The sequence below is a fragment of the Eufriesea mexicana genome, unplaced genomic scaffold (assembly GCF_001483705.2).
Source record: "Eufriesea mexicana isolate 0111107269 unplaced genomic scaffold, ASM148370v2 scaffold54, whole genome shotgun sequence".
In the NCBI taxonomy this organism is placed as follows: domain Eukaryota; kingdom Metazoa; phylum Arthropoda; class Insecta; order Hymenoptera; family Apidae; genus Eufriesea; species Eufriesea mexicana.
Window position 1 is genome coordinate 1 of NW_016908236.1, and position 26911 is coordinate 26911.

The 26911-nt window shown below is 37.0% G+C and overlaps 3 protein-coding genes across 3 annotated transcripts; all 3 read left to right on the top strand.

The window, feature by feature from the left end:
- Nucleotides 1-1152: 1152 nt before the first annotated feature.
- On the top strand, nt 1153-2122 carry LOC108554594 (uncharacterized). The gene is made up of 4 exons (XM_017909928.1): nt 1153-1329; nt 1483-1594; nt 1667-1820; nt 1978-2122. Exons 1-4 carry the CDS (start codon nt 1153-1155, stop codon nt 2120-2122), a joined length of 588 nt encoding a protein of 195 aa, XP_017765417.1.
- An 883-nt stretch (nt 2123-3005) lies between these two features.
- On the top strand, nt 3006-4322 carry Prosalpha7 (proteasome alpha7 subunit). The gene is made up of 4 exons (XM_017910104.1): nt 3006-3124; nt 3213-3295; nt 3450-3841; nt 3924-4322. Exons 1-4 carry the CDS (start codon nt 3104-3106, stop codon nt 4190-4192), a joined length of 765 nt encoding a protein of 254 aa, XP_017765593.1. The 5' UTR covers nt 3006-3103; the 3' UTR covers nt 4193-4322.
- Nucleotides 4323-5382: 1060 nt separating this feature from the next.
- On the top strand, nt 5383-21384 carry LOC108554605 (pinopsin). The gene is made up of 6 exons (XM_017909940.1): nt 5383-5580; nt 9425-9519; nt 14885-14995; nt 19548-19807; nt 20186-20301; nt 21178-21384. The coding sequence occupies exons 1-6, from the start codon at nt 5383-5385 to the stop codon at nt 21382-21384; spliced, it is 987 nt and encodes a 328-aa protein (XP_017765429.1).
- The last annotated feature ends 5527 nt before the right edge of the window (nt 21385-26911 follow it).

A 26911-nucleotide genomic window follows, 5' to 3' on the forward strand; every position in this document is an offset into this window, starting at 1 on the left:
TAAAAGTTACTTTTTCGCTGTAATAACTAATAATTTATTAACTTTTTTGACTTTTATCGTTAATCAGCGTTGCAAGCTATTTGTTATCAACGATTCTAATTTGTTATTAACAATAAATTTATTAATTTATTAACTTTTTGTAAGTTACGAATACATTTTAATACAAGCACGTCGTTTGTTTAAAAGGTAGCTAATAAATTATTGACTTTTTTGACTTTTATCGTTAATATACGGTGCAAACTATTTGTTATCAATGATTTTAATCTGTTATTAACAATAAATTTATTAATTTATTAACATCTTTGTAAGTTACGAATACATTTTTATACAAATACGATGTTTGTTTAAGTAGTAGTTAATAATTTATTAACTCTTTTACTTTTATCGTTAATATACGTTGCAAAATATTTGTCATTAACTCTAAATGTAGCAATTTATTAACTGTTTGCTAATTATATATACATTTTCACGCAAATACGTTATATATACTAGTAATAGCTTCTAATTTTGTAATTTTTCCACTTGTATTATAAATTTGCGTTGTGACCAATTTGTTCGCTTCGTCTACCAAAACTTCACCCTTTGTCCAATTAACGAAAGCAAACCTGCAAGTAAAAATAAATATTCTCAAATCAAAGTCTCATCTGCACCCAAGAGTATATATTAAACTATAAACTAAAAACTATAGGAGTACATACCAGCATAGTTGACCAATGGCCGCTATTGCATTAAGTAAAAGTCCCAATGCTTTCACCGCTTATTTCCGTCAACGTCGGCGAAAGAAAGTCTGCGGGCAATCTAGCTAATAAACGCTATTAACAATACTCCATGGAAAAGCGTCACAATGGGAGAAAACAGGGAGACGTCGACCAACGTCTGCCTTGATGCACATGGATAAGAACGAAGGGGCTTTACGGTTTGCTGGCATGGCAAAACGTAGGCTTATAAAAATCACAGCCCTCGTTCACTGTAACGTCACTTTGCTTCATCGTGTCTGCACAGAGACGCGAATCTATTCGATATTCGTAAAACATCATTCATAGGATACAATGGATAATTTCGCTTGTGCCTATCGTGCAAAATTTTGAGTTTAATTCGAACGAGGAAGTCAGTTTGTTATTCACAGTGAAGATCGAGCTGACTCGATAGAAGATGATGTCGAATGTGAAGATTCTCGTTACGTTGGGGTTGCTGATTTATGGGGTTCTCGCAAGAAATGCAGATGGCAATCGTGAATTTTTCAAGGAAACGAGTAATAAGAGACAGGCTGGTTCTATGTTGATGGAACTAGCAAAGGAGCTTGTGCAAAGATCTTCGACTAGTAGCCAGGTAAATGATATGTACAACGATTGCTTATCGACGTTATGGGAAATTTGCTCGAAGAATGAAGAAATTGTGCGAATATAATTAGCAAAAGCTGTGGAATAAATTTGAAGATAAAATCAAACGAAGTATTGATTTTGAACGATGCAACTGTTGTAGGTGTTGAACCTGAATTTGTCAAATTTGTTACTGCTTTTGGTCTTAAAAGCAGTCGTATTTGGAGCGGGATATTTGGGACACCATGGCTACAAAGGGCGAGAACTAGAAGAAGGTTTCTTTGTTAGAAATTATTATTAAGACTGAAATAAATTGTCAAGTATTTAAAGGGAGAATTTATTTGCAGAAAACGTGGTGTCCGAAGGAGAGATTACATTGGCACTGGGATACTTAATGGGAGATACTTGTCTGTATAGAGCAGCTTGCGAGGAACCTCATGTTGCTAAAGAGTACCTAGGAGCTGCTGAAATGATTATCGAAACGATGAAATTGTTACCCCAGTACGTAGTTTTAAGTAAATTATGAATTTTGTAAGTTGTATGCTAGCACTATTTCTTAACTCTCCTTTTCATTTTTGTTCTCTTTTCTTTTTCTTCTGTTTTTTGTTTTTTGAGAATAAAGTGACAGTTTTTACTAGTTGAATATAATGTTTACCAGGGCTTCGCCAATTGAAGGAAAGTACGAAGAAACAATGGCGGAATTCAGGAAAGCCATTGAACATGGGATTACGGATGGCTGTCCACCTCAATATACCTGCAAAAAGGAGAATATTAAGAATTTTTTGAAAGAAGAGAACAAATGATCACAAGAACTCACCTGAATTAATTTTGAGCAGTCTTTATTATAAGTTTGTAATTAGCGAATACTTCCAGGAATAAATTATGCTCATATGAATTATTTGTTGTTCTTTTACACGTATTATTTATATATAAATATAACGTCCCATTTTTTATTTTTATTATTCTTAATTTATTTCAATATTCTAAATAGATTTTATTACTCTTACCTTGGATGAGAGACAAACAACTTTTAATGTTTTTTAATTGATTTTTAAGCTAGTTCGTTATTTTTTAAATTAAAAAATCCTACGCTTCAATTACCAATACATGTGGATTTTGTTTTATAATTCTAAAAAAAAAAATTTGTAACAGTATAAAAAATAAAATTTTATCAGGGCGAGAAGGATTTGATCGAACGTCCGCCAATTTATGAAGTGACTATTCTACCAATGAAGCTACAGACAGTATTGATTACGTTGTCTTTTCTAACCTATTTCTACATACATTTACATTCTATTATACTAAAATTTTTATTACCTGTTTTCTTTTTCCACCTCTCTTTTCAAATATTATTAGCATTCCTACTTCTGAGTTTAAAATTCATACATTTTCCGTTATCTTAATGTTTTGTAGTATTTTCTTTCTAGAAATAATAATTCTTATTGAAAGTAAAATATATAGTATCTGGTGACAGATACTTTTTCATAAATGTAACGAGACGTTTAATTAATATGTTGAACTTTATTCTACCTGCCTTTTTCAATTTTATTTTGTTTTTACATTAAAGGAACCACATGTCACTCTTACGAATGTTTGAAACTACTGAAAGCTTCGACAAACACCGTGAGATGTCAGATCGATTGCATGACATCTAACCTAACCCACCGAGGCAAACAGCGCTGACGATCAAGTTTTGATTTTTCGCCTATTCACGCCGTTGAGTGTATAAACAATTTTTATCTGTATTAATATTGCAGTATTTATATTTACAATAAAGTGGAGACATGAGTTCCATAGGCACAGGAGTAAGTATATAATGTTTTATTAAACTAAAAGTGAAAAATACCATTAATTGTAAGCAATGATAAAACTTAACCTCCTTGCAATTTTTAGTATGACTTGTCTGCTTCTCAATTTTCACCGGACGGACGTGTGTTTCAAGTAGAATATGCACAAAAAGCCGTCGAGAACGGAGGGTGAGTAGAAAATTAATTTTAATTAATTAACACATTTTATTTTTAAATTTACTTACCTACTCTGATTACACATCCTCAAAGAGTTTTCAGCAATTTCTTGACTCTTATTGTAATTCCACATATTTATTTGAAAATTATTTGGTTTTGGTTACAGAACAGTCATAGGATTAAGAGGAAAGGATGGCATTGTATTTGCCGTAGAAAAGATAGTTACTTCGAAGCTCTATGAATTTGGTACAAATAAAAGAATATTTAACGTAGACCAACATGTTGGTATGGCAGTTTCTGGTTTGATCTCCGATGCCAGACAAATTGTACAGATTGCTAGATCCGAAGCTGCTAGCTATAAGAACCAATATGGAATTGGAATACCACTGAGATACTTAAACGACAAAGTTTCTATGTACATGCATGCTTATACTTTATATTCGTCAGTTAGGCCTTATGGCTGTTCTGTAATTCTTGGTGCATATGAACACCATGGTCCAAGTATGTATATGATTGACCCATCTGGAGTTTCATATGGATATTATGGATGTGCTGTTGGTGAGAATCGATTTATGTAATTTAATAATATTCTTCTTCAATCTTCAATATATATCGATACTTACTCAAAAATATTGTACAGGTAAAGCAAAACAATCAGCAAAAACGGAAATTGAAAAGTTGAAATTATCAGAGATGACGTGTCAAGATTTAGTGAAAGAAGCAGCGCGTATAATCTATCTTGTTCACGATGAATTAAAAGATAAGCAGTTCGAACTTGAAATGAGCTGGGTTGGTAAACACACAAATGGAAAACACGAACGCATACCGGCAAGTATAAAAGCTGACGCCGAGGCGAAAGCGAAACAAGCAATGGCAGAAGATTCAGACAGTGACACAGAAGATATGTAAATTGACTCGATAGTCTTAAAGATATCTTTTATATTGTAAGTTATAATTTAAATACATAAAAATTGCTACTACAAAAGCATTGTCAAAATGATCCAGTCAAATAAAGATTAATATCTGTTGTTTATAAAAACTGGAAAAAACATTCTTTATCTTTAGCGCGATGATTTTCTTTTTTCATAATTTCATAATTTCTTAATTTATCCTAAACAAGAGATCATCACACAAGCATACCGTAAACTTTTTTACCAATCACAGCGTGACGTAACTTTCATCCACCAGAGAAAAATCCATACCGTGCCACTTAGTTAGAGGGTAATCCTTCATCAAACCCATTTATTTAACGCAAGTTGCACACCCATCAAAGGACTGGTCCTCGCAATAATCCACGAGTAATGAGTACGTTTCTCGATAGCGTTAATTGGTTTTATAAACCGTTTTACTCAACGACAAACAACGGTTTAATATCTTTCAAAATCAATACCTAATTGAAACACACAAAAACTGTGTACGAAATCAATAGCAAGAAAATAATATTGAAGAATTTCTAACGAATTTCCTCTATAATCCTAATTTCAAAACTAATATCTATAATATCCAAACTAATTTAATTCCAGCATCAACCCTTAAGACTTCATGACTTCACCTCTAATCGGATTTCCGCCTATTTCCTGGCCTATTTTCTAAGTCACCACCATACACGTGTCCTTGAGAGGCAATATCTTTATTCCCAAAGCAATTGAGTGGACCGAGTATTCCAAGGTTTATAAACAGTATGACCATGTGGCCGTTGATTTCCTTCTAATGGAATCACGACGGCCGCGAGGGGGTGGACAGGGGTCCCACAGTGCCATGGTCTCGCGCATGCTGTTTCTCTGTCGGCGAGAGGGTTGGTTTTAGCCGGCAGCGGTGACTGGTAGAGACTACGTGCAGCCGGAGGAAAGAGGGTAGTTTCACCCGAGCTTTATATAAGGGTAGGTAGAGTTTAAAACTTCGTCATATTGCTTTTGATTGATGCATGCAGTCTGCTTTTGAGTGTCGTCAAAAGAGGAACACGGTTTGTGGAATGGTCAACGTGGTCAACCAACACGTGGTGCACCTTTCTGTTGCCTTTCTTCCTTTTTCGTTCATTCTCGAATCGGTGCTAAAGGACAAGTGCAAAGTAAGAAGAAAATAGAAAAGAAAAGAGAAGAATGTCTTTGAACCATAGCACCGTGGATGATGTCGTTTACGAGGATCAAGTCAGTCCAGTGGTTTACGTGGGTGCCGCGATCGCGTTGGGATTTATCGGATTCTTCGGGTTCACCATGAATCTCCTGGTAGCGGTGGTGATCGTCAAGGACGCGCAGTTACTCTGGACTCCTGTGAACGTGATCCTGGTTAATCTCGTTGTAAGTGATCGCATACTAATTCTTCAAGCGATACTCGACGATTTTATGCGATTTTTCGTGCTGGTCCCCTGAGTTGCTGCGGGAGACTGGTAAAAGATAAGGGTTTTTGAAATCTATATTGTTTTACAATTTTTTAATTGCCTTATGGTCAAATATAAACTTATGTAAATTTGTTTAAAAAATTCGTCGACCTCTGTTGGACATTGACTAATTGAATTACTGTCTTATTGAATCTTTTTCATTAATTACTCGTATCTTCAATAAGGGAAGAGCTTTGGACACATTTATTTTATTAAAAGAGAGCAATTATATTTTCAATTATCATTAATCGTTTTCTACCTGTCTAATATAAAGCAAGACCAAATAATCAAATATAGAGCTTGATTTAATAAAAGAGTAAATGGTTTTACGTTATCGAGTATCGATTGTACAGTTTTGCAGCGCGGAGAGCTAATGGGAAAAGTATAATTTCATACGAAAGTGTTCAGGTGGATATGGTGTGGAAAGAAACGAGACTTTGTCAGCAGTTGCACGAGGGATTGCGAAAGTTTTTAACGATCCTCACCGGTGACTCGGTTGAATTTAATTTAAGAATTCGAGAGGATACAAGTTTCCGAAGGTACGTGGAATCTCGTGTAATACGCGTTGAAAATGTTAAGGTTCGCAAATGTGCATAATTTATGCGAGATAAGCCGCTTACTATGCAACCCTTTCGTGTCGCACAGAATAGAGCAAACTGTGTAGAGAGTTACGCGAATCATACGTTAACATCCTTCCTCTCCAGAAGACTATAAGACTTTGATTATTATTCTGAAATTTCCTCTCCCATTAATCGACGAAAATGTAATTGATAAAGAATTCTAATTAACAGACTTTCCACTAGAATTCATTTGTTTAATTAAAATTATGGGAAAATTGTGATTGAAACTATAGAAAGTAATTTAGATGGGAGTATTTTCCAAATTTCTGTTCAATTTCATTAAAATTTTCATTCACACTGAATCCTGTTACAGATTTATCAATGAAACTTAACTGAGAAAACCAGATCAATTTCTAGGATTAATCTAACAAGTAAGGGACATTTGTTCAAGTTTTATTTTATTCTGATAAAAGTAAATTTTACATTTAATTCTTCGTTCAAGCACAGAAGTATTCCTTATATCCCTGCACACTAAAAGGATCATTAAGGCAGGAAACAATTCAGCGATGGACCTATCGCAGTTTGCAACATTCCAGAACTTATATCTAAAGTCTCGACTAATACTACTAGTTATTAACGAGCCATTGGTTCGCATTCATGGGGGGTGAGAAAGGGATGAAAGGCTGTAATTCGAGGAATTATAGAGAGAGAAGGGGACGCGTATGCTCGAGCAACGAAGGCGACGAAAAGAAATTCTTTTCTGTTGGAAATGCAAATTCACCTCAAAGCAGCATGCTGATAAACTGTTGAAACTTTTGCACGAAAGAATTGTCCTCGAGAGAGAAGTTTGACTTTAAAGGATCGAAGCTCGAGAAATATCCTAGGATGTTATAAGGCATCCAATGGTACTTCAAGCAAATTTTATTCTACTTCTTTAATTTTCCAATGAATTATGTTCGATTGTTGAACTCAAGCTTAAACTTAAATAGGATGTAAATTAGAATTTCTTTTTTGTACGATTTCAACAAACGCGAACTCGAATGCAGAATTGTGCTAAGTTTCAAATCGGACCTCGTTAAACTCATCCCGAATTTGATCATGAGTATATTTCTAGTTATTTGCGAACCAGGTCAAATTAGGTTTCCAGGAGGATTAGACTGTGCCAAATTTCGACAGGATATGAATAACTTAAGTCACTTCGATGTCGAAACCCGTCATGAAATCCCCGAAGCACTTACGCCTATGATAGTTCATTTATTCGTTCGTTGCTCTAAACAAGATGAAAAGAAAAGAAAATTAATATATTTTTTATCTTATTTTATTCCTATTATTTTATTATTATTTTTCTTTATTTAAAGCTTATTTAAAGAAAAATAATACGAGATGAGTTAGTGGCCCTGGTAACTGGTCTGCAATTTTCATAAATAAAGAAGTATAAGGGACTGGGTAAATCCCAACAGAGCTATTCTACTTTATCCACAATGCTACTTTGCATCGTCTGCATGAGTGCTTCATATTTGTACAAGAAATAAATAATCTGCAACAGTCACAGATATAACAGAGCGACATGGCAAAAGCATTTTATATCTCATTACAGTAGTTAGTACTGAAGCAAAGAATTGAAATATAGAATTTGCCATTCGTGGCAATTGTACGTAATAGTTTTATTAATGAAATTAGGAAAATTGATGTGTACAATTTAACACTGAAATTACTGGTTGCTATATGTAATAACAGCTGAAATGACTGGTTTCAGACATATTGTTTTTGCAGTGACTGAAAGCATATGGCTGTACTGCATACAACTAATGCTAACTTTCATTGAGGTGGAAATGTAATTATCTGTACACGTTTATTTTCACCATACCGCTTGAATTACTCTCACACACGTACATTACATTTAAGTGCACATTGCACTGAAAATCACATGTGAAAAAGCTTCGCATTTTCCTCCACCATAAGAGAACCACTTGATTCAGTAATTAATTCACCAAACTCGGTTTGCATAATATTCTCGTTAATTCAATAATGGTTACAACCTACAAAATCAATTTCTCTGTTATCATACTTTAGATTCGGTGCGGTTCTTTCAGCACTAATCTCCTCTCGTGTCTTTTTTATCGTGCAATTATTCGTTGAATGGAGCCACAAAACAAGACAAAAAAATAGGAAAGTTTTTAATTAAAAAATAGGGAAATGTGATAGACCATTTGTAAAAGGCACAACAAAAACGATATTTCTCTGTCAATTGTGTTGATCCATTTTTTAATAACGTTCCTCGTTTCTATTTTGTTTGCATTTAATTTTGCCCACAATGTTTTCACCGCGTTGGCGAATTCGAGATTGGAGGAAAAGTCAGAAATGCTAGCTTCTGACGAATTTCGTTTCTTCTATTATATTTTCATTGTGTATTTCTCTTTTTCGTTTTTCTTTCACTGTGCCAGAAAGAATTTGGCCAGAGAACCGCCTAGTTCAGTGAACAACGCGCTTGAAATTTATGGTGTTTTCGCGTCCATTAAAACGGCAATCGCCATCGCATGATCCACGCTTGCTTCTTCAATACGGATTGATGATGCGAATGTCTTTTCGATAAATAAATTTTATCACACGAGCAAGGAGCTGTGTATAAATATACAAGGACAGAAACTAAAAGTTGAAGTAGAACGGTAATAGCTGGTTTCCCTTGAAGATATTTCATATTTAACTTTTATTAAGTTACCGTGCTGTAAAATAGTTTTATTTCCTTTGAAGACATTTTATCTTGATTTTTATTCAATTATATCGTGATCTAAAATATTTGGATCTTTTTCAAAGACATTCTACGTGAAATTGTATTAAATTGTTGTACTGTAAGGTAATTGAGTCCTCGTTGAAATTATCCTATGTCAGATTTTATATAATTACCGTGTTACAAATTAGTTGGATCCTCTGGGAGAGGTTCTAGATAAGTTGTTATTAAATTATAACGTTACAAAATATTTCTAGAAATTTGTTTGTGCAATATTATTTTCCTTTGAAGAAGCAAAAGCGTTTCAATGAAAATAATAATGTATACATCACATTTTCAATTAATTGTCCATTATATCTTGGAGAACAAAGGCATAATATAATATTACATGACTGGACATTGATAGAAATGTTATTTGATCATATTTTTTCTCGGTAAAAATTCCAAACGTGTAATCGAAGGATAATTTCTTTCAGGTCGGTGACTTCATGGTGGCCGCGTTTGGAAATCCAGTCGCTATGGTTTCCGCCATCACAGGTGGATGGTACTGGGGCTACAAAGTGTGTCTCTGGTATAACTTATTACTTATTTATCGAAATCGTGCCAAAATTTCTCCTAGAAACAACAATCGTAACGCGGTTTTCCTTTCACCCTGGAAGAACATGATCTCTCCGCTGTTTCCTTCCTTCTCCAGCTTTCGTCACGACCACTATGTTACACCGTGGTTTCCCGTGATAGATAATAATTGAACCTGGGATGATGGTAACCTTTTTCCCGCCGTACGAAGCGGTTAACTCTGGCGAATTGAAGGGAACACGACTCGTCGTTTCTGCTGGGAATTAATGGTTGTACAGGAACGTTGAAACTTCGTTTCTTGTCGTTTTCATGATTTGTCGTAACAAATAATATCGCTCGTGTCGTATACCATACTCTATTCGAATAATTCCGTAACGAAAGAACCTGCAAAGACAAAGATTTTTATTTTAAACAAATCCGAGAATGGATTTTTAGCGAAAGAAGGAAGAAAAGTAGTAGAAGGAACGACTGAATATCGCGTAAAATATTTCACGGAATACCTCGCAAAATTATGTCAGGAAGAATTTCTTCCAATAGAAATCCGCGTACAATCGCAGGAAAATAGGAAAATAGGAAAATGTTTTATAAATTAAACTCGCGTTACGACACTGCGATTTGTGGAATTTGTTTACGCACAATATGTCTTCTATTCATGCAACAAGGTGAAATTTCTCATCGAAATGTCCATGGATGACACGATTCCTTGTAAACTGCCTCGATAGAGATCGTTGGTAAGAAATGAAAATCGGATTCTTCGCCGCGAGTCTGGCGATTCTGCGATACACGTGTGCACGAATTATATTTTTTCCTTTATTTTCCTCTGTTTTTTCTTAATAACGAGTTTCGAAAGCAACGGACGTGACTATTAAAGCTCCAGTTGAAAGGAGACATTTTTCGCAGAAATGGAACAGTTGAAATACGGTCAACAAAACCAAGCCTTCTCTGCATCCTTTTATTCCACGTCCCTTAAGAGCTTAATTAATTCATCAACTAAAATTCGAGGAAATTCATTTGCAAGAATCTGTCATTTGTTTGCAACAATTCAAAGCTAATATTTAATTGCCTGGGAACGTTTCGCGAGTGAATTGTTCAGGATTTTATTCTCCATTCTGCTCCTAAATTTTGAAATAAGTCTTTTCAAAGTATTCTTCCATGTGCCTCTCGTAATTTCCAACGATGGTCTATTTTGTCAAATTTTGAATCATCGTTTAACATTCATTATCTTTCGTTCTTCGTCGTAACAGAGACATGTATTAATAATCGCATAATGACACTAATAATCGTACTAATGTCGCGTTTTACTTTTCTTGGTACATTAAAAATGTATTTTAAGTATCTTATATATTATTTTATATATATGTAGAGACATGGATGGTGGTTAAATAATACTAACTATTTATTAGTGATAAAAATAATAATATAATATGTGGTGACGATTAAGCATACGAATATAGATAGATCAACTACAACTACAACTTAACAACACAATTACAACTCGACTATTTCAACTAAAATACAACTCTCTTCCAATCACTCTTCCCAAGGACTCTTCCTTAAAACTCTACACAAGAACTGTCCGCTTCACACCCATGCATCCTTATTTAAAACCATACACTCTATCCTCTTTCATACCCATGCTCTCTTTCCCAATCACGCTTTTCCCACGCACTCCTTACAGCTTTGCCCTCAGTGGGTCACGTAGCCCAAACACTTCCAATAGACGCATTCCTAGAGACATTCTTCACTTGCAACCGATACATCCATAAACATCCCGTCCACACGATCCTAACGCACAGTCATTCATCCTTCCGCACGCACTCTAGATAATACGCTCGAGCCAAACCCAAGCTTATTATTATGCGATACCACGTATATATCGATTATTAAATTTGTCATTTGTTTGCATGCCAGCAGTGAACGCGTTGAAGTACCATTTTCTGTGGAAGCTTCTCATGCAGAGATACTAACCGCAAGTTAATCAGTGACTAACTGTTCTCTTCACTTCCTAACAAATCACCTGAATGAATTTTAACACGTTGACTGCCGTGGGGGTCACCGGTGACCGGCACTCGACTTGGTTACAGCGCCGTGGGGGCCACCGGTGACCGGCGACACGACCAATAGTTAAAATACATAATTAGGGTAAACATCGATACTTATAAATTTCTAAATAATACCATTGTTTCTGTAATGCTTTGGAGAAACTGATGCCACGAAAAATGCATAAAACAAGTTTATACAACTAAACTTATCTGCTGTAAATAATATTTCAACACAATATGCATCGCATAATGAAAAATTCATTTTGGCGCCTTGGGCAAGTCATGTAAAATTCGCGCGGCAGCCAACGTGTTAATCCCATTTGAGCCGACCATTTATCCCCGAAAAGCGCCTAAATGTTGAAATTTCTCTGTAACGATTACATCTTCTTCGCTCGAGGAGCGATTCCTGCAGCTCAGGTTCAGTCACACGAGTCAGGAATACCGAGTGCCATTTTGTTAAATACGTCTTCTCTCGCTCGTCGAATGCAATCTCGCGTATAGAGAATTCCTTGATCCGATATATCAGCGGTCATTATCGATTTAATTATCGTCGAAGAACTCGCACCGATAAAGATGCGGTTCGTTAAGCGTAATCACGCTAACAGGAATCCTATGAACGTTTAGCCCTTTCGTTTGAACGTTACCAGTGGAATGTGTAGATAACTTGTCCCTGAGCAAACGTGTCTGCTCTCGGCCTCGTCCATCCACGTTTTCGATTTCTGTTTGCTCACCTGGTCGCTTCACCTTGCCTCCAGCTTGACAACTATCCCCTTCCTGTTCTACTTTTGTCTCACCAATGTCGTCGCCGCCTTTTCTGCCTCGAAAACACCACTGCTCGGTCGTATTTTCAGTTCGAGTAACTCGGCTTCTCTTGTACTTTCGATTGCTCCACTTCTTTTTCTTCTTCCCCAATTTTCTCTTGACTTCCTCTTCCTTTTGGACAATTTGATGTTCGATCGTTCCCTCTTCGACAATTTTTTCGTCAATCGGTGTCTGTTTCTATCACGTATATCTTCTTCTATTTGTTTTCGTGTAATTATTTGGGAATGGTTTAAATTCGGGAATCGCGTGTTTAATTTTTAATTTGGCTAACTGCGGTTCTTTTGTACTATCGATTGCTCTACTTCCCTTTCGTCCTGCCCAATTTTATCTTGCATTTCTCTGTTTCGATTATTCGATATTTAATCGTTCCTTTTTTCATCATTTTTTCGATGCCTGTTTTTGCCTCGAATATTTTCTTTTTCCTTGTTTTTATTCAATTATTTGGGGATTATGCGTTTAACCCTTTGCACTCGACGATTTTTTGACTAAAAAGGATAGGAGTTCAAAGATTTTCTACTATAGAGCTGACAATATTTTTTTCAGTAGTAGATAAAAAATCTATAATAATTAACACGTAGAATTATTTGATTTCGATACCTCTCACACCGTTACATTATCTTAAATTTGACATATTAATTAATATTAATGATCGAAATTTTATCAAATGGTGACTGAAGGACGCTTCTCGAGTGCAAAGGGTTAACTTCTAATTTGAGCAACTGGGGTCCTCTTGTACTATCGATTACTCTACTTCGCTTTCTTTTATTTGGCTTTATATTTTTGGACGGTTGGATATTTAATCGATTTTTTAAAAATAATTTTTCTCTCAATGTATGTTTATTTATGCTTGCTATATTTTAATCTAGGGCATACGATATTTTTATATAAATACTGTTTTCTTACCATTCACAATTTTGATAGAATTTTAATCTATTTTTCTTTTTTTTTTCTTTTTTCATTGATTACCACGAAATTTCTACCTATTTTTTCCCTTCCTGTCGTGACAGTGCAACTTTTCAATGTACAGGAACCCTAAAGTTGATTTAAACGGATCTAGTAGCGCTAATGAGAAGCAAAATTATTACAGGAGCTCGTAATTCCTTGAAATTCGCAGAATGGTCAGGCGTCGTCGTAACGATCCGAAACTGAAACGTAAAAATCTCTGTGTCTCTTTCAAGCCGTAAAATATCGCTTCGAAGCGACGAAATTAAGAGAAAGTGTACCGAGTGCGGCTTTCCTACCGTAAAGTGGAGTTTCATGGTTTACCGCCGTTTAAATATTCAATGAACCATCCAGGATCCTTTTGAGAGACCAGCAACAACGAGGGTGTATGACGTCCTCTCCAACTACAAAAGAAATTGCGGAAAAATCAAATATCTCGAATAAAAATTAACGTAAACGCAGCTCAAAGGAAATCGAGGTTAAAGACATCAAAAATTTTAATATCAAAAAAATTCAAGAATAATTAGAATATTTTTAATGAAGCTAAAAATAATTGGATAGCATAAATCAATGTAACTATAGCTTAAAAAGAAATCTAATATAAAGAATTTCAAAAATTCGATATTAAATAATTCCAGCGAATAATTGCGATAGTTCACAGAAGAAATTTATTTTCCCAGGTTTCAATCAGAGTAATCGATAACACAAATGGCTGCAGCAAAAAATAAATAATATCATATTAACTATACTTTTCGTTAAGTCCAATTTCATAATTAAAACTGTTGTAGTAAAATTAAATAACGAAGTAAACTTTATATCCTAGCTAAAAATGATTGGATAGCATAAATCAATGTAACTATAGCTTAAAAAGAAATCTAATATAAAGAATTTCAAAAATTCGATATTAAATAATTCCAGCGAATAATTGCGATAGTTCATAGAAGAAATTTATTTTCCCAGGTTTCAATCAGAGCAATCGATAATACAAATGGCTGCAGCAGAAAATAAATAATATTACATCAACAATACTTTTCGCTTAGACCAATTTCATAATTAAAACTATTGTAGTAAAATTAAATGTGGGGGCGATCCCTTCTCCTGCGTTTTGCTTTTTGTTTCCTGTTTTCTGGAGACGTCCTGTGACCTGCGTGACCCTAAACAGGCCAGTTCTAGTAGTTTGCCCGTTCAATAAAGATCTATACAATTTTTCCACCGTTTCCATCGACCACTATTCCTTTGCAATTTCATTTGTTATAATCCCTTTAACCGCTTGCGCTGGAAAGACGTGTCAGGCACGTCGTAATGCTTTTGTCACAGAATTGCCAACGACGTGGTATACACGTCGTTAGGTAATTGTTACAGAAATACTGGACAATTCTGGCACATGCATCTGTGAATTTCTTGCCATCGCAAGTGGTTAACAAAGACAAATTTACATTCGATACGATAATACAGTATTCCTCATTTCGACTGGAGGAATTTAATTTTCTTACCTTCTCGCCATTGTCTTTATCCAAAATACCTAATATCGTCGAAACGACGTCTGTTCTCAAGGTATGCCTGGTTCATGTCCACTCTGGGGTTCGCCAGTATCGGGAATTTAACAGTGATGGCGGTGGAGAGGTGGCTGCTGGTGGCCAGGCCGATGAAAGCCTTGTCCATAAGGTGAGAACGTTCGATTTTCTTTTACTTCGTTTTAAAACGATATTTCGAAAGAGCCATTCAGTCGAGAAGAAGAAAGGTTCTCTCGGTTCTATTGACCGATCAGCGGACTGAACAGAGCGACGCGCGTTCCGCTCCGAAAATCTCGGCTCGTCGCGACGCACGTGCGCGAAACAATTACGGAAGAAATGGATCGTAACACTCGATTCTGTGCGGCTCGCGTTATTTTCCTTCCCTCTGCTATCTAATTACACGGTGAGACATATCGCGTGCGAGACTCGCGCAGAAAGAATCGGTCGAAATGCTCGCGAGAGCAGCGCCGATCGCTCGCATCGATTGAAACGTAACGAAAAACGGTGCAATGAAAATTTACCTGGCAATTTGCCATCATTCGTGCCGTTTCCTCGCGATATAATGAATTATGGAGCAAAGTCATTTACCTTTTCGAGAAAGTGAACAGCCATCGTGCGCCTGGCGATGAATTTTACAGAAGAGGCTCGCTGAAACTCCAGTGGACCAGTTTGTCTTCCTTTAAGTTAAAGAATGGGATTTATTTATTTATTTATTTATTTATTTATTTATTTATTTATATATTAAACAGAAAAACCCATTAGAATACAAAGAGAATGAACGTATACGGAGTTTACAAGTTTCTTAACACTAGAATTACCAACCCAGTGAAAATGACTGGTCCCAGAATTTTCCTTTTTGCAATCACCGAACACGTACACCTGCTTTAACAATAAAATTGGTATCAACTCGTATTAAGAAAGAACTGTAATCAATATATTCACTTATATTCATCGTACCGCTGAAATTACTATAATCCGTGCACGTTATAGTTAGGTACCCATTAAAGATCGGTAGTTTTAGTGTTAAAATAGAACGAAGGCAAACATCCAGAGAAACATCAAAAAGTGCAATTGCTTGATGATTATTATTTGCTAAGGAAGTGATTCGACATGTAGGATCGGTATTTGAGGATCGTGGTTTGTAACAGACAGGCCAGAATGTACGCGATGTTCTAAATGCTCTTTGAGGTACATGAAGGTTTATATCATTAACACTAGATTTACGAAACCCGTGAATTTGACGGAAGGGTTGCTCCAATTATACGATGGTAATAGATTTAGTTAATTTATTATATTAAGACTGTTAATATAATATATACTTGTTTTTAAATTAAACTCATCTACTAAATTTTTTAACTACTTAAAAAAAGGCACGTGGTTTCCTTTACTTGTCAATTTGACAGGTGTCCTTAGAAATAGGTATACAGATAGCGTCCGTAAACCTAGTGTTAAGTAAAGAAGGACATTTAATCACGCCATTTAAAATTTTGTAAAGAAAAAGGAAGTCAATAACTGTCCTCCTAGATGCTAACGAGATGAGATTCAATTTGTTCAAAATAGGTCCATAATCATGGTCAGTAAAATGCATCGGGGTACCCGATCTATGAACTGCAAATCTCAAGAAGCTATGTGATTTATTTATTTATTTATTTGTGATATATGTTATATACTATCATATGTCATATTATATAGATAACACTATCCTTTAATAAGTAACACTATATAATACTATATATACTATTCTATACAATCAGGACGAACGATTCGGAGCATAAAAATTGTAGAATTTTAATCGCAGAATGACGAGGAAGCAACGAGGGATTCGCAAGATCTGTGAAAGCGAGCGGAAATTCGCGATCCATTTAAGATCCATTCGACTAAAGAAAGCTCTCGGTAATTACTAATTCGTGAACATTTCGAGGAAAAAGACAAGCCGATAAATAACTATCCTCAGAGTTTGGAACTTTTGAAGTTACGCTGAAGCGTCGGAACGATGGCTGAGGCAACTTTCTATCCAAGTCCACAGGGCGGAAAAGAGAACATTTTTGTAACAGTTTCGTTATAAAATTGCGAGGAGGTTCAGAACTGTTCGCGAGAGTTCATAACGAAGTTTCACCTTTGTAATTTGTGAAATTTCGCATTCGTCGAGTCCTCGGTGGACGAAAACGGAATGTTCGATGTCTCGGATGAAATAGCGACAAAACTGGAGTCTTTAACCCTTTGCACTCGAGGATTTTTTCGTTATAGAAAAATAGAAATTCGAAGACTTTCGTAGGGTCGACGATATTTTTAACCCTTTGCACTCGAGAGGCGCCCTTCAGTCGCCATTTCATCGGATTCTAAAGATGGATGTTAATTAATGTATCAAATTTACAATTACCCAATCATGCGTGGAATATACAAGTAAAATAATTAGATAATCCATTCGTAGATGAAGATTCTCATAATAGAGAGTGGAATTAACACAGTTTAAATTACCATTTGTTAACTTTTGATTAGGAATTCCACGGTCAACGACCTCGCTTTGACCACTCGACTTCGCGATTTTCCTCTTGGGATACACCTAATCAATTTTCCAATTTTCACCAATCTTTTCCTTCATTTTTCCATCTATTTACCACTACCAACTATACTAGCATTAGATAATCCATTCGTAGACGAAGATTCTCATAATAGAGAGTGGAATTAACACCGTCTAAACCACCATTTGTTAACTTTCGATTAGGAATTCCATATTCAACTTTGACTACTCGACTTCGCGATTTTCTTCTTGATATACGCCTAATCAATTTTCCAATTGTCACCGATCTTTTCCTTCATTTTTCCATCTATTTACCATTTGATTAATCGTGATAAATTAAGGTTCATAAATAGTGCTACATCCTATACCTAATTTATAAATTTTTAGGTAAAGGTAATCGAAAATTCAGGTAAACGAAACCAAATTATTTCTTTAATCCTCTTTAACCACTTGCACTGGCAAGAAATTCATAGACGCACGTGCTAGGTCCAGTGTAACTCGCTGAGAAGCGTCACGACGTGTGTACCACGTGGTTGGCGATTCTGGGACAAAAGCATTACGACGTGCGTGACACGTCTTTTACCCTTTGCACTCGAGAGGCGCGTCTCGGTCGCCATTTAACCAGATTCTAAAGATGGATGTTAATTAATGTATCAAATTTACAATTACCCAACGATGCGCAGAATATCGAAGTGAAATAATTCTACGTCTTAATTTGCATACGACTTCTTATTTACCGTTTTAGAAATATCGTCGACTTTATGGCAGAAAGTCTTCGAATTACTATTTTCTTGTAACGAAAAAGTCGCCGAGTGTAAAGGGTTAATATTCAAACTACCACATCGGAATATGATATATATTTTATTCTGTTTATTTTTAAACGGAATAAATTATTATAATTAAATTATTTAAAACGCGCGGCTGATGAAATGCATGACTGAAAAAAAAAGAAGATGAATTCTGATGAAGTTTGGAACGAAGAATTCGCGGAGTAATTACGAATACTATTTCAGGGGATAAGTTCGAGATTAAGTATGCGCGTGAATCGTTCTCGAGGGATTTTGCTGATTTTTAATCAACTCTGGATTAACAACGATAGCCTGGGTGCTTTGGCTGCTTCTCGGTGTGGACCTCTTTGTCGTTAGATTAAGAAACAACGGCGAAAGGAGCGGTGTATTTACGGGCGAGGGATTCGCGTTAAAATTGCGAAGAAAATATCGGGAGAATGGTCGAATAGTTGGCTGTTTCCGCAATGGAAAAAGGAGCACAGAGGTTTTCTTCAAGTGTCTCTGCAACGGTGGTTAAACGAGGAAATAAATCTTCGTGGCCGCAAATCACGGTAACTCCGCTGGAGACCGCAAATAAAGCAATCCTATGCCGCATAAATTTTTAACTGCCACCGATGTAGTAAACGTGCAAATAAATAAATCGGGAATGCGAATAAACGAAGCGCATATGCGAACAAAACGAATCGAACGCGTAAATAAACGAAGCAGAAACATAAACAGAGATATGAGGACCGTAAAGGACTAGGAATTAATCGTATTCCCTATATAGGGAATTGGATAACACGAACCAGTATGAGCAACTGATACATCGAATTATCGATGAAGCAAAAACGTTAATAAAGAAGCGAAGTCTGCAAAAAGTTGGGAAATGAATCTATTCCCTGTATAGGGAATTGCATAACAGGAACTGGAGTATCTAGTAACTAGTATATTAAGTGATAAACATTATCCTTTTGCAATTAAAACCTTCTCTCACTGTAAATAAATAGCAATTCGAAGCTTATCTGCTGCAAATAAATGAAGCGAAAGTATAAACAGAGAAATGAGGGCTGTAAAGGACTAGGAATTAATCGTATTCCCCATATAGGGAATTGGATAACAGGAACTGGAGTATCTAATAACTAGTATATTAGGTGATAAATATTATCCTTTTGCAATTGAAACCTCTTTTTGCTGTAAATAAATAGCAATTCGAAGCTTATCTGCTGTAAATTGAATACTTTTATCATTTTTACGATAGTATAACGAAGAAAATTATACATCCATTAACTTAGTTTATTATTATTCTATCGGTGTTACTATATTATAGTTACTACTGCCGGGTGAAAATTGATCGTCTCTCGTAATTTTATTTCTCGTCTCATCCATTCCTATAAATTATCCGCTTTTGACAGGCATGCAGTTATATTAGGATTCTTCGTTTGGATCTACGCGCTTTGCCTCTCCCTGCCGCCATTGTTCGGCTGGGGTAGTTATGGCCCAGAGGCAGGGAACGTGTCCTGCAGCGTGTCATGGGAAGTCCACGATCCTGCTACCAAAAGCGACAGCTACATCGGGTTCCTCTTCTTGTTTGGCCTGGTCGTTCCAGTCTTAGTAATTACCAGCAGTTACGTAGCGATTATTCTGACTTTAAGGAAAGTCAGGAAGAGAGCAGGTAATTGAACAAAGGAATGAAAAATTAGAAAGTAGTTTCTCAAATTTCGCGGTCTCGAAAATCTGTCGAATACGAATTTAAAATATTTCGACTCTCTGAAAATTCGTCTTCATCATCGTGGTTTAATTCTTCAACTCTCTTTTAGAATTCTTCGACTCCCACACTTTTAAATATCATTCCTCCATTGCAATATCGAGCCACGAGATTAGTCGATAAATTAGCACCTAATTTTCACGAAGAATCGTGGCAGATACACAGTTCAAAGACTTTAAAGGTCTACTAGGACTTCCTCTCTGCCCTTGTCACGATTAAATCGCGTTTGATATTTTCGAGGAAACGGTGTTCCAGTCGTTAACAGAGCAAACCTTTATAATTCAGGTGCGAGCGGAAGACGCGAGGCGAAGATTACAAAGATGGTGGCATTAATGGTGATGGCCTTCCTGCTCGCCTGGTCGCCATATGCAGCCCTGGCGCTCGCCGCGCAATATTTTAACGTGAGTACGTGAGTTTAGGTACCTTCTATCCCTCATTTGAATATTCCTCAACCCCGACACCGTAAGTCCAAACGATCCTACGAAATTTAGTCGATGAAAATCCGAATTGGACTGCACGAAGTCGTATCGCAGCGGAAATTCGGGCTACCGCTGATTCTCAGAAGCCTTAGTCGTTAATCGCAAAATCAGTTGAAACCGAGAAAGCTACAGAAATCGGCATGGTTGCACGCGATGCAAGATGCACCTTCGTCCGTTCGTAAACCGTGAACGATTTACATCTGCGGAGTGAAAGTATTGTTATAATTTCCTATTACCAGCAGGTGTCATTAACACGTGCAACGCCATGGCGATGGTCATTAAACTTCGTCACGCAGCTGATACTGCTATCTAGACCTGTGATCACGAGCACACGTGATTCCTAACAAATTGACAATCACTTGAAACACTGTTCTTCAAATTTTCTTCGTTCCACAGTAATTGATAACTCGACTCCTTTTATGCTACTAAAAATTAAAAATTATGGTGTTTGATTAAACAATGGAGGAATAACGCGAGGAAGAAACGCTTCATCTAACGTGGCATACTAATTAACCCTTTGCATTATACAAAAATAAATTACGAAGATTGATAGTAAAATAATTCAATATATTAACCTACGCGTGATTTCTTTTAAGTTATTGCAAAAAGTGTCATCAATTTTACAGGCCTCGAGTTGCTCCATGTCTACAATGCAAAACCTTCGACAGTCCAAATTCCAGATTCCATAATTTTCTATAATTTGACTGATTTTTAATTTTAACGCAACATTAATAATTTGACCCTAAGTCAACCAACTAATTCAGCGATCTAGAGTACATTCCTCGATCGATCTTACAGGTGAAGCCGTCAGCATCGGTGGCGGTGCTACCAGCTCTACTGGCCAAGTCATCCATCTGCTACAACCCCATAATCTACGCAGGCTTGAACAACCAGTTCCCGCGATCTCTGAAGAAGATCTTCGACATGAGAACTTCGAGGACCACGGTACCAGACAGTCAGAACACCGCGTTGACGCTGATGAATAGACAGGAGCAACGAAACTGAGGATCGCTGTCCAACAGCTACTTTAACGTCTGTCACAACGTGGGTAGCCCAGGAACCGTGAAACCATCGAATATAAGTACTATCCAGAGAAAAAGTTCAATATACCCGAACAGAATCACCGTATCAACCTGGTTCTTTCTTCTTGACCCTTGGCTGGTTGCTTTTACTCCTTTCTGTCTGTAGGATTTACCTATTCGATCGTGGCCAGGTGTTCGCATCGGGAAGAGCATTTGTCCTAGCGTCACATTGGTCGGGACACTCTATATTCTTCTCGAATTCATCGGGAGAAATCTTTTTAGCAGTTGGAAGATGGTTCGAAGATCGTGACGGGAAGCAGACGGTGCACGGTCGTTTCTTTCCTTCGTTTTTCCGCATTTTCATCCGCTTTTTGCGGTCGCAGTCACGCTGGGAGACTCTGCCGCCTGCTAATTGACTCGTGAGTTTCTTCACGGGTCCTGGGTTCTGCGTGTACCCAGCTCTGCGACGCGAGGTCCTTGGAAATTTTTGCTTTAACGAATGGACATCGCGCAGAAGTTTAATATCATTACACAGGTTTTCGCCGGTAATAATCAGCGAAATTTCTCACGGTAATTCCAGGATAGAACGGATTTATTCTGGTTCGAGTATAGAGCACTGGGGTTTTAGATGCTGCACGGTAAATTTTACGCAGTCGCATGGTGAATATGAAACGTTGATTATACGCGAAATGCTGATTATACGCGAGCATTAAACGAATATACGATTAACCTTGTTTTATAAATATTATGATATGTTATAAATTTCTGAGAATTAAATTAGATACCAAATTCTGAGTACTGTCGAATATTTCAATATCGAGTATCGAGTACTAAGCGTTAAATAGCAGAGATTAAATATTGCTCGAGTATTAAATACCATATATCGAGTACCGAGTGGTGTAATAAAAATTGCAAACACTATACATCGAGTATCGAATATTCGAGTTCGAGCTCGGAAAATACATGGCAAAAGTAGCATAAACGTAAATTTCGCGATAGCAAGGAACAAATGCTAATAAGGAACACTAATACCGAATATTCAAAGCAGTGCTCGTCGCGAAGAAAAGCAGTCGTGTTGCCATAATTTGCAAGTGGCCATAACGAATTAAAAGGTAAGTAAGGGGAAGTACTTAGAAAGTGTGACCATTAAATAGAACGAGGAACACGGTAATCGCAACATTACCGAAACGAGTAACGGGAATTCCAATTAAACCCCGTTTATGTTACACGCGACTCGTTTTAAGGCCCATAAAGCGATAGCTGGCGGAAAATTAATCGACGCGGGATAGGAAAGAGCGACGGATAAAGCAACACGGCAATTACTCAGTCCGTTGAGAATCGGTCGTAAAGCAGATACGTTATCATAATCGATGGAGGAAAACGGCCGATAACCGATCGAATCTCTCTCTGTCCCCTAAATAGAACGGAGAGATTCGACGGCCGCAGAATGGTAATAGTTAGACCACTCTGCCTTTTCTTCGAGTCGCCATGGCATCGTTATGGATGACTCCGCTGTATTACCATTCGTAACACGCGCGATTATGCCACGACAGCGAAAGTGAAATCGCGAGGAAAATTCAGCGACGCCGATCAAACCGACTCTGAAGCAACTATGCGCCATGTAATTGATCCATCCAGGTAATTTCCACTTCCAATCCCAACTCCAGCTCTTCGTTTTCTTATTCTCTCAATATTATCTTCGTAGCTTGCGTCCTGTTCACATTGTTACGTCTGTAAGTACCATTGCGAAGAATATTCATATTTGCGAATATTTCTGTGAAATTCTTTTGAGATAATAAAAATAAAACGTGGCATCGAAAACTTTAAAAAAGGGGACCAGGTTAGGAAGGTTATTTCAAATGTTTTCTTCCTTTGGAATTATTTATTGGAAATTGACGAGAAATAAGGCAGTAATTCGAGTAATTCGAGAATCTTTGTACCGGCCATTTTGTTGAAGTAAAACGCGACATGGAGAATTTTGGGAAAGAGGACCAGATTACGAAAGATGTTTCGAATGTTTCCTTCCTTTGGAATTATTTATTGGAAATTATCGAAAAATAAGGCAGTAATTCGAGAATTTTTTATTCCCTAACTTTCGTCAGGAAGTATGATGGTTAAATTACTAACTTCCCCTAGCGAAAACACCCTAGAGCGCAAAGGAATGGAAGAGGTTAAGTCTATCGTGCCAATCACACGCGCTTCATTTCCGCATAGAAAACGGAAGAAATGATATTTTTCACTCCCACAAACTCAGCCTAACGATTCCATAACCCCCGCGCCACTTCACGGAAGAATAACAAAATTGTTATAAAGCAAACAGATCTATCTACGAAAGAAATTAAATAAAAGAAATTCCTTTCTTTTCCAGATATTTACTCAGACCATTTACGTAATTGCCAGGTAAAACCGTAAACAATTCAGCGAGTACGAAATCTGTCCCGGACCCTGAGTCTGCCAGTGAAATCGAGGAAGCTTCGACGCGCAAGCGATCCGTGAAAATAGCAAAACGGTAACTCGTCTCGATTAAAGCTTCCTGCCTCTCTTCCTCTTTATCCCGACGATAATTATCACGAGTCCGGAACAACCGTGTTATTATATCGACGGCTCGGTCGATCATTATCGTCGGATAATTATCGCGTGGTTGATTACACCGATAGGGCTAGGATTCCTGTTAACCGAGCGTGTAACGACTCCGGCGTAGAAAAGGATTACGAGCTGGATGAATGGGAACCTCTCGGTGTAATCTCTGCCAACGTTTCTTCGTTTCTTCGGCAACCATCCGATCCGGTTGCGTAACGATAATTGGCCGTCCCGGCGACTGTGAAAATTCGCTCGAGACGAGGGGAGTCGAACGGCCAACCGTGGGACAGGTTTCGAATAAAAGCAAAAGCAAGACACGGTGAAATGGGACGTCGGATGTTCGTTTTTCGATTGCCACATACACGGCTCGTGACCGTAATTCCTCATCGACGCCCGAAGAAATCCGTGACGTCTGGTACACGTGGTTGAAAAAGAATAGTCGGGGACCAATGAACGGGAGATTACTTGTTTCGGAAGCTTAACGAAGGATCTGGTAAAAGTCTTGCTTTCACCGGCTGGATTAAGTGCTCATCTCGGGAGATCGAGTCACGTTCGCAGACTTGAATTCAGGGGAAAAGCGGAGTGCATGAAGTTAGGCTGCGATTGTACAGGGATCGTATATTCCATTGGCTTCTCGTACTCTAGTGCTGACTGGACTATTAATTTCGCTATTTGCTTGGGATATGTGTGAAATGTATGGGGGCAGAATGAATTCTGCTGTTGGAACAGTGTGGACAAAGGAGTAGGTTAAATTGGGTTGATTGAAGAAGTATATTCTATTAACACTTTGGAGTAGATTAAAGGAGTAGGTTGAATTAGGTTGATTAAAGAAGTATATTCTGCTAACCCTTTGCACTCGGCGATTTTTTGGCCAAAGAAGGGTACGAGTTGACAAATTTTCTGCTATAAAGCTGATGATATTTTTTGAACAGTAAATAGCAAATCGTGTGATAATTAACACGTAGAATTATTTAATTTCGATATCTCGCACATTATTACATTAGATTAAATTTGATTTGATTTGAAGTCGACGATATTTCTAAAACGGTAAGTAAGAAGTCGTATGCAAATTAAGACGTAGAATTATTTTACTTCGATATTCCTCGCATCGTTGGGTAATTGTAAATTTGATACATTAATTAACATCCATCTTTAGAATCTGATTAAATGGCGACCGAGACGTGCCTCTCGAGTGCAAAGGGTTAAAGACGTGCCACGCACGTCGTAGTGCTTTTGTCCCAGAATCGCCAACCACGTGGTACACGCGTCGTGATGCCTCTCAGCGAGTTACACTGGACCTAGCACGCGCGTCTATGAATTTCTTGCCAGTGCAAGTGGTTAAAGAGGATTAAAGAAATAATTTGGTTTCGTTTACCTGAATTTTCGATTACCTTTACCTAAAAATTTATAAATTAGGTGTAGGATGTGGCACTATTTATGAACCTTAATTTATCACGATTAATCAAATGGTAAATAGATGGAAAAATGAAGGAAAAGATCGGTGACAATTGGAAAATTGATTAGGCGTATATCAAGAAGAAAATTGCGAAGTCGAGTGGTCAAAGCGAGGTCGTTGACTGTGGAATTCCTAATCAAAGGTTAACAAATGGTGGTTTAGACTGTGTTAATTCCACTCTCCATTATGAGAATCTTCGTTTACGAATGGATTATCTAATGCTAGTACAGATGGCAGTGGTAAATATTTGAGTATATTTTGTTACGTGTATCCTCGTGGAAAAAGTCAGAGGTTGATTAGAAGAAAATGGTTCCTTAGTTTCACTTAGGCTGCGGTTACAGCGAATACGTTTTTTACCGAATTAACATTCCGGGGAATAGGTTTATGAGCCATCAGGATTATTACAAACCGAGTAGAATTACGAATTATTATGAGCGAAATGTTCGAAGGAACGTAATAGACGATGATTACGATGGATATACGTTCTTATATTTCGACCGCAAAGAGAAATGAAATCTGCACGAACAATTCTAACGAGTTCATGAAATCACCGAAGAATCGAACGCGTGCAGCATAACCATTTTCGTAAGAAGTTATTTATTTAATTGTTCTGATGCATTCGTTAGAAAATTTACCTCGACTCTCTAACTTTTCGCCGGAAAATATATTTAATCCAAATTCATTAATAAATTTACGAGAAAGATTGACAAACTTAAAAGATTCTATTTTTATATGCTTTATTTACACAATATGGTCTCTTTTAATCATATTTATCCAAATTTTTTATTCTCTTCATATTTGCAGAATTTTCTGACCATGCTTCACTTATTTTTATTTGCGAAACCTTCTTATTTGCCAAAAAGGCATTCAGAAACCTGCAGTCCTGAATTTCAAAGGAGACTTATAATCGCTATCCTAAATTGCCCAAAGTCCAAGGTTTTCATAAATCAAAGAAAGCTGCAACGAAGAGCAAAAATTATTTTTTTTTGCCAAAAAAATTTACGGAAGTTACTGTTTTGGTAGACGTGCGTCATAGTGAGTGCTCAATGGACAATTTCCAAATATCTCTGCAAGATATTTCTTTTAGAAGAGGCAACAGCTCGTTGCACGTTCCGCGACGCATTGCAATCAGAAGAACGATTGCATCGGGCAAACGTAACGATTAAACCGAGATTCGAATGCGAACGAAGTTTGAAAGAGGAAAAAAATAAAAATAGCCACGACTGCAAAGGAGCGTTTACAATGCAAACGTTGGCCAGATGAGCGTTACTTCATTTCGCTGCCTTGCAGAGGCAAACAGGCGTTTTTCCAACGATGAAGCCGTTTCGAACGAGCGTTTATCCTTTTTGGAAGCTTCGCAGCGAGTCTTTTTTTTACGGCGTATGTAATTTCGAATAGAAACGAGGATAAAAGTCAAGGTTAAACAGAAGAACACAAGCAGAGAACTGAATTAAAAGTAGCGGGGGTCAATTAG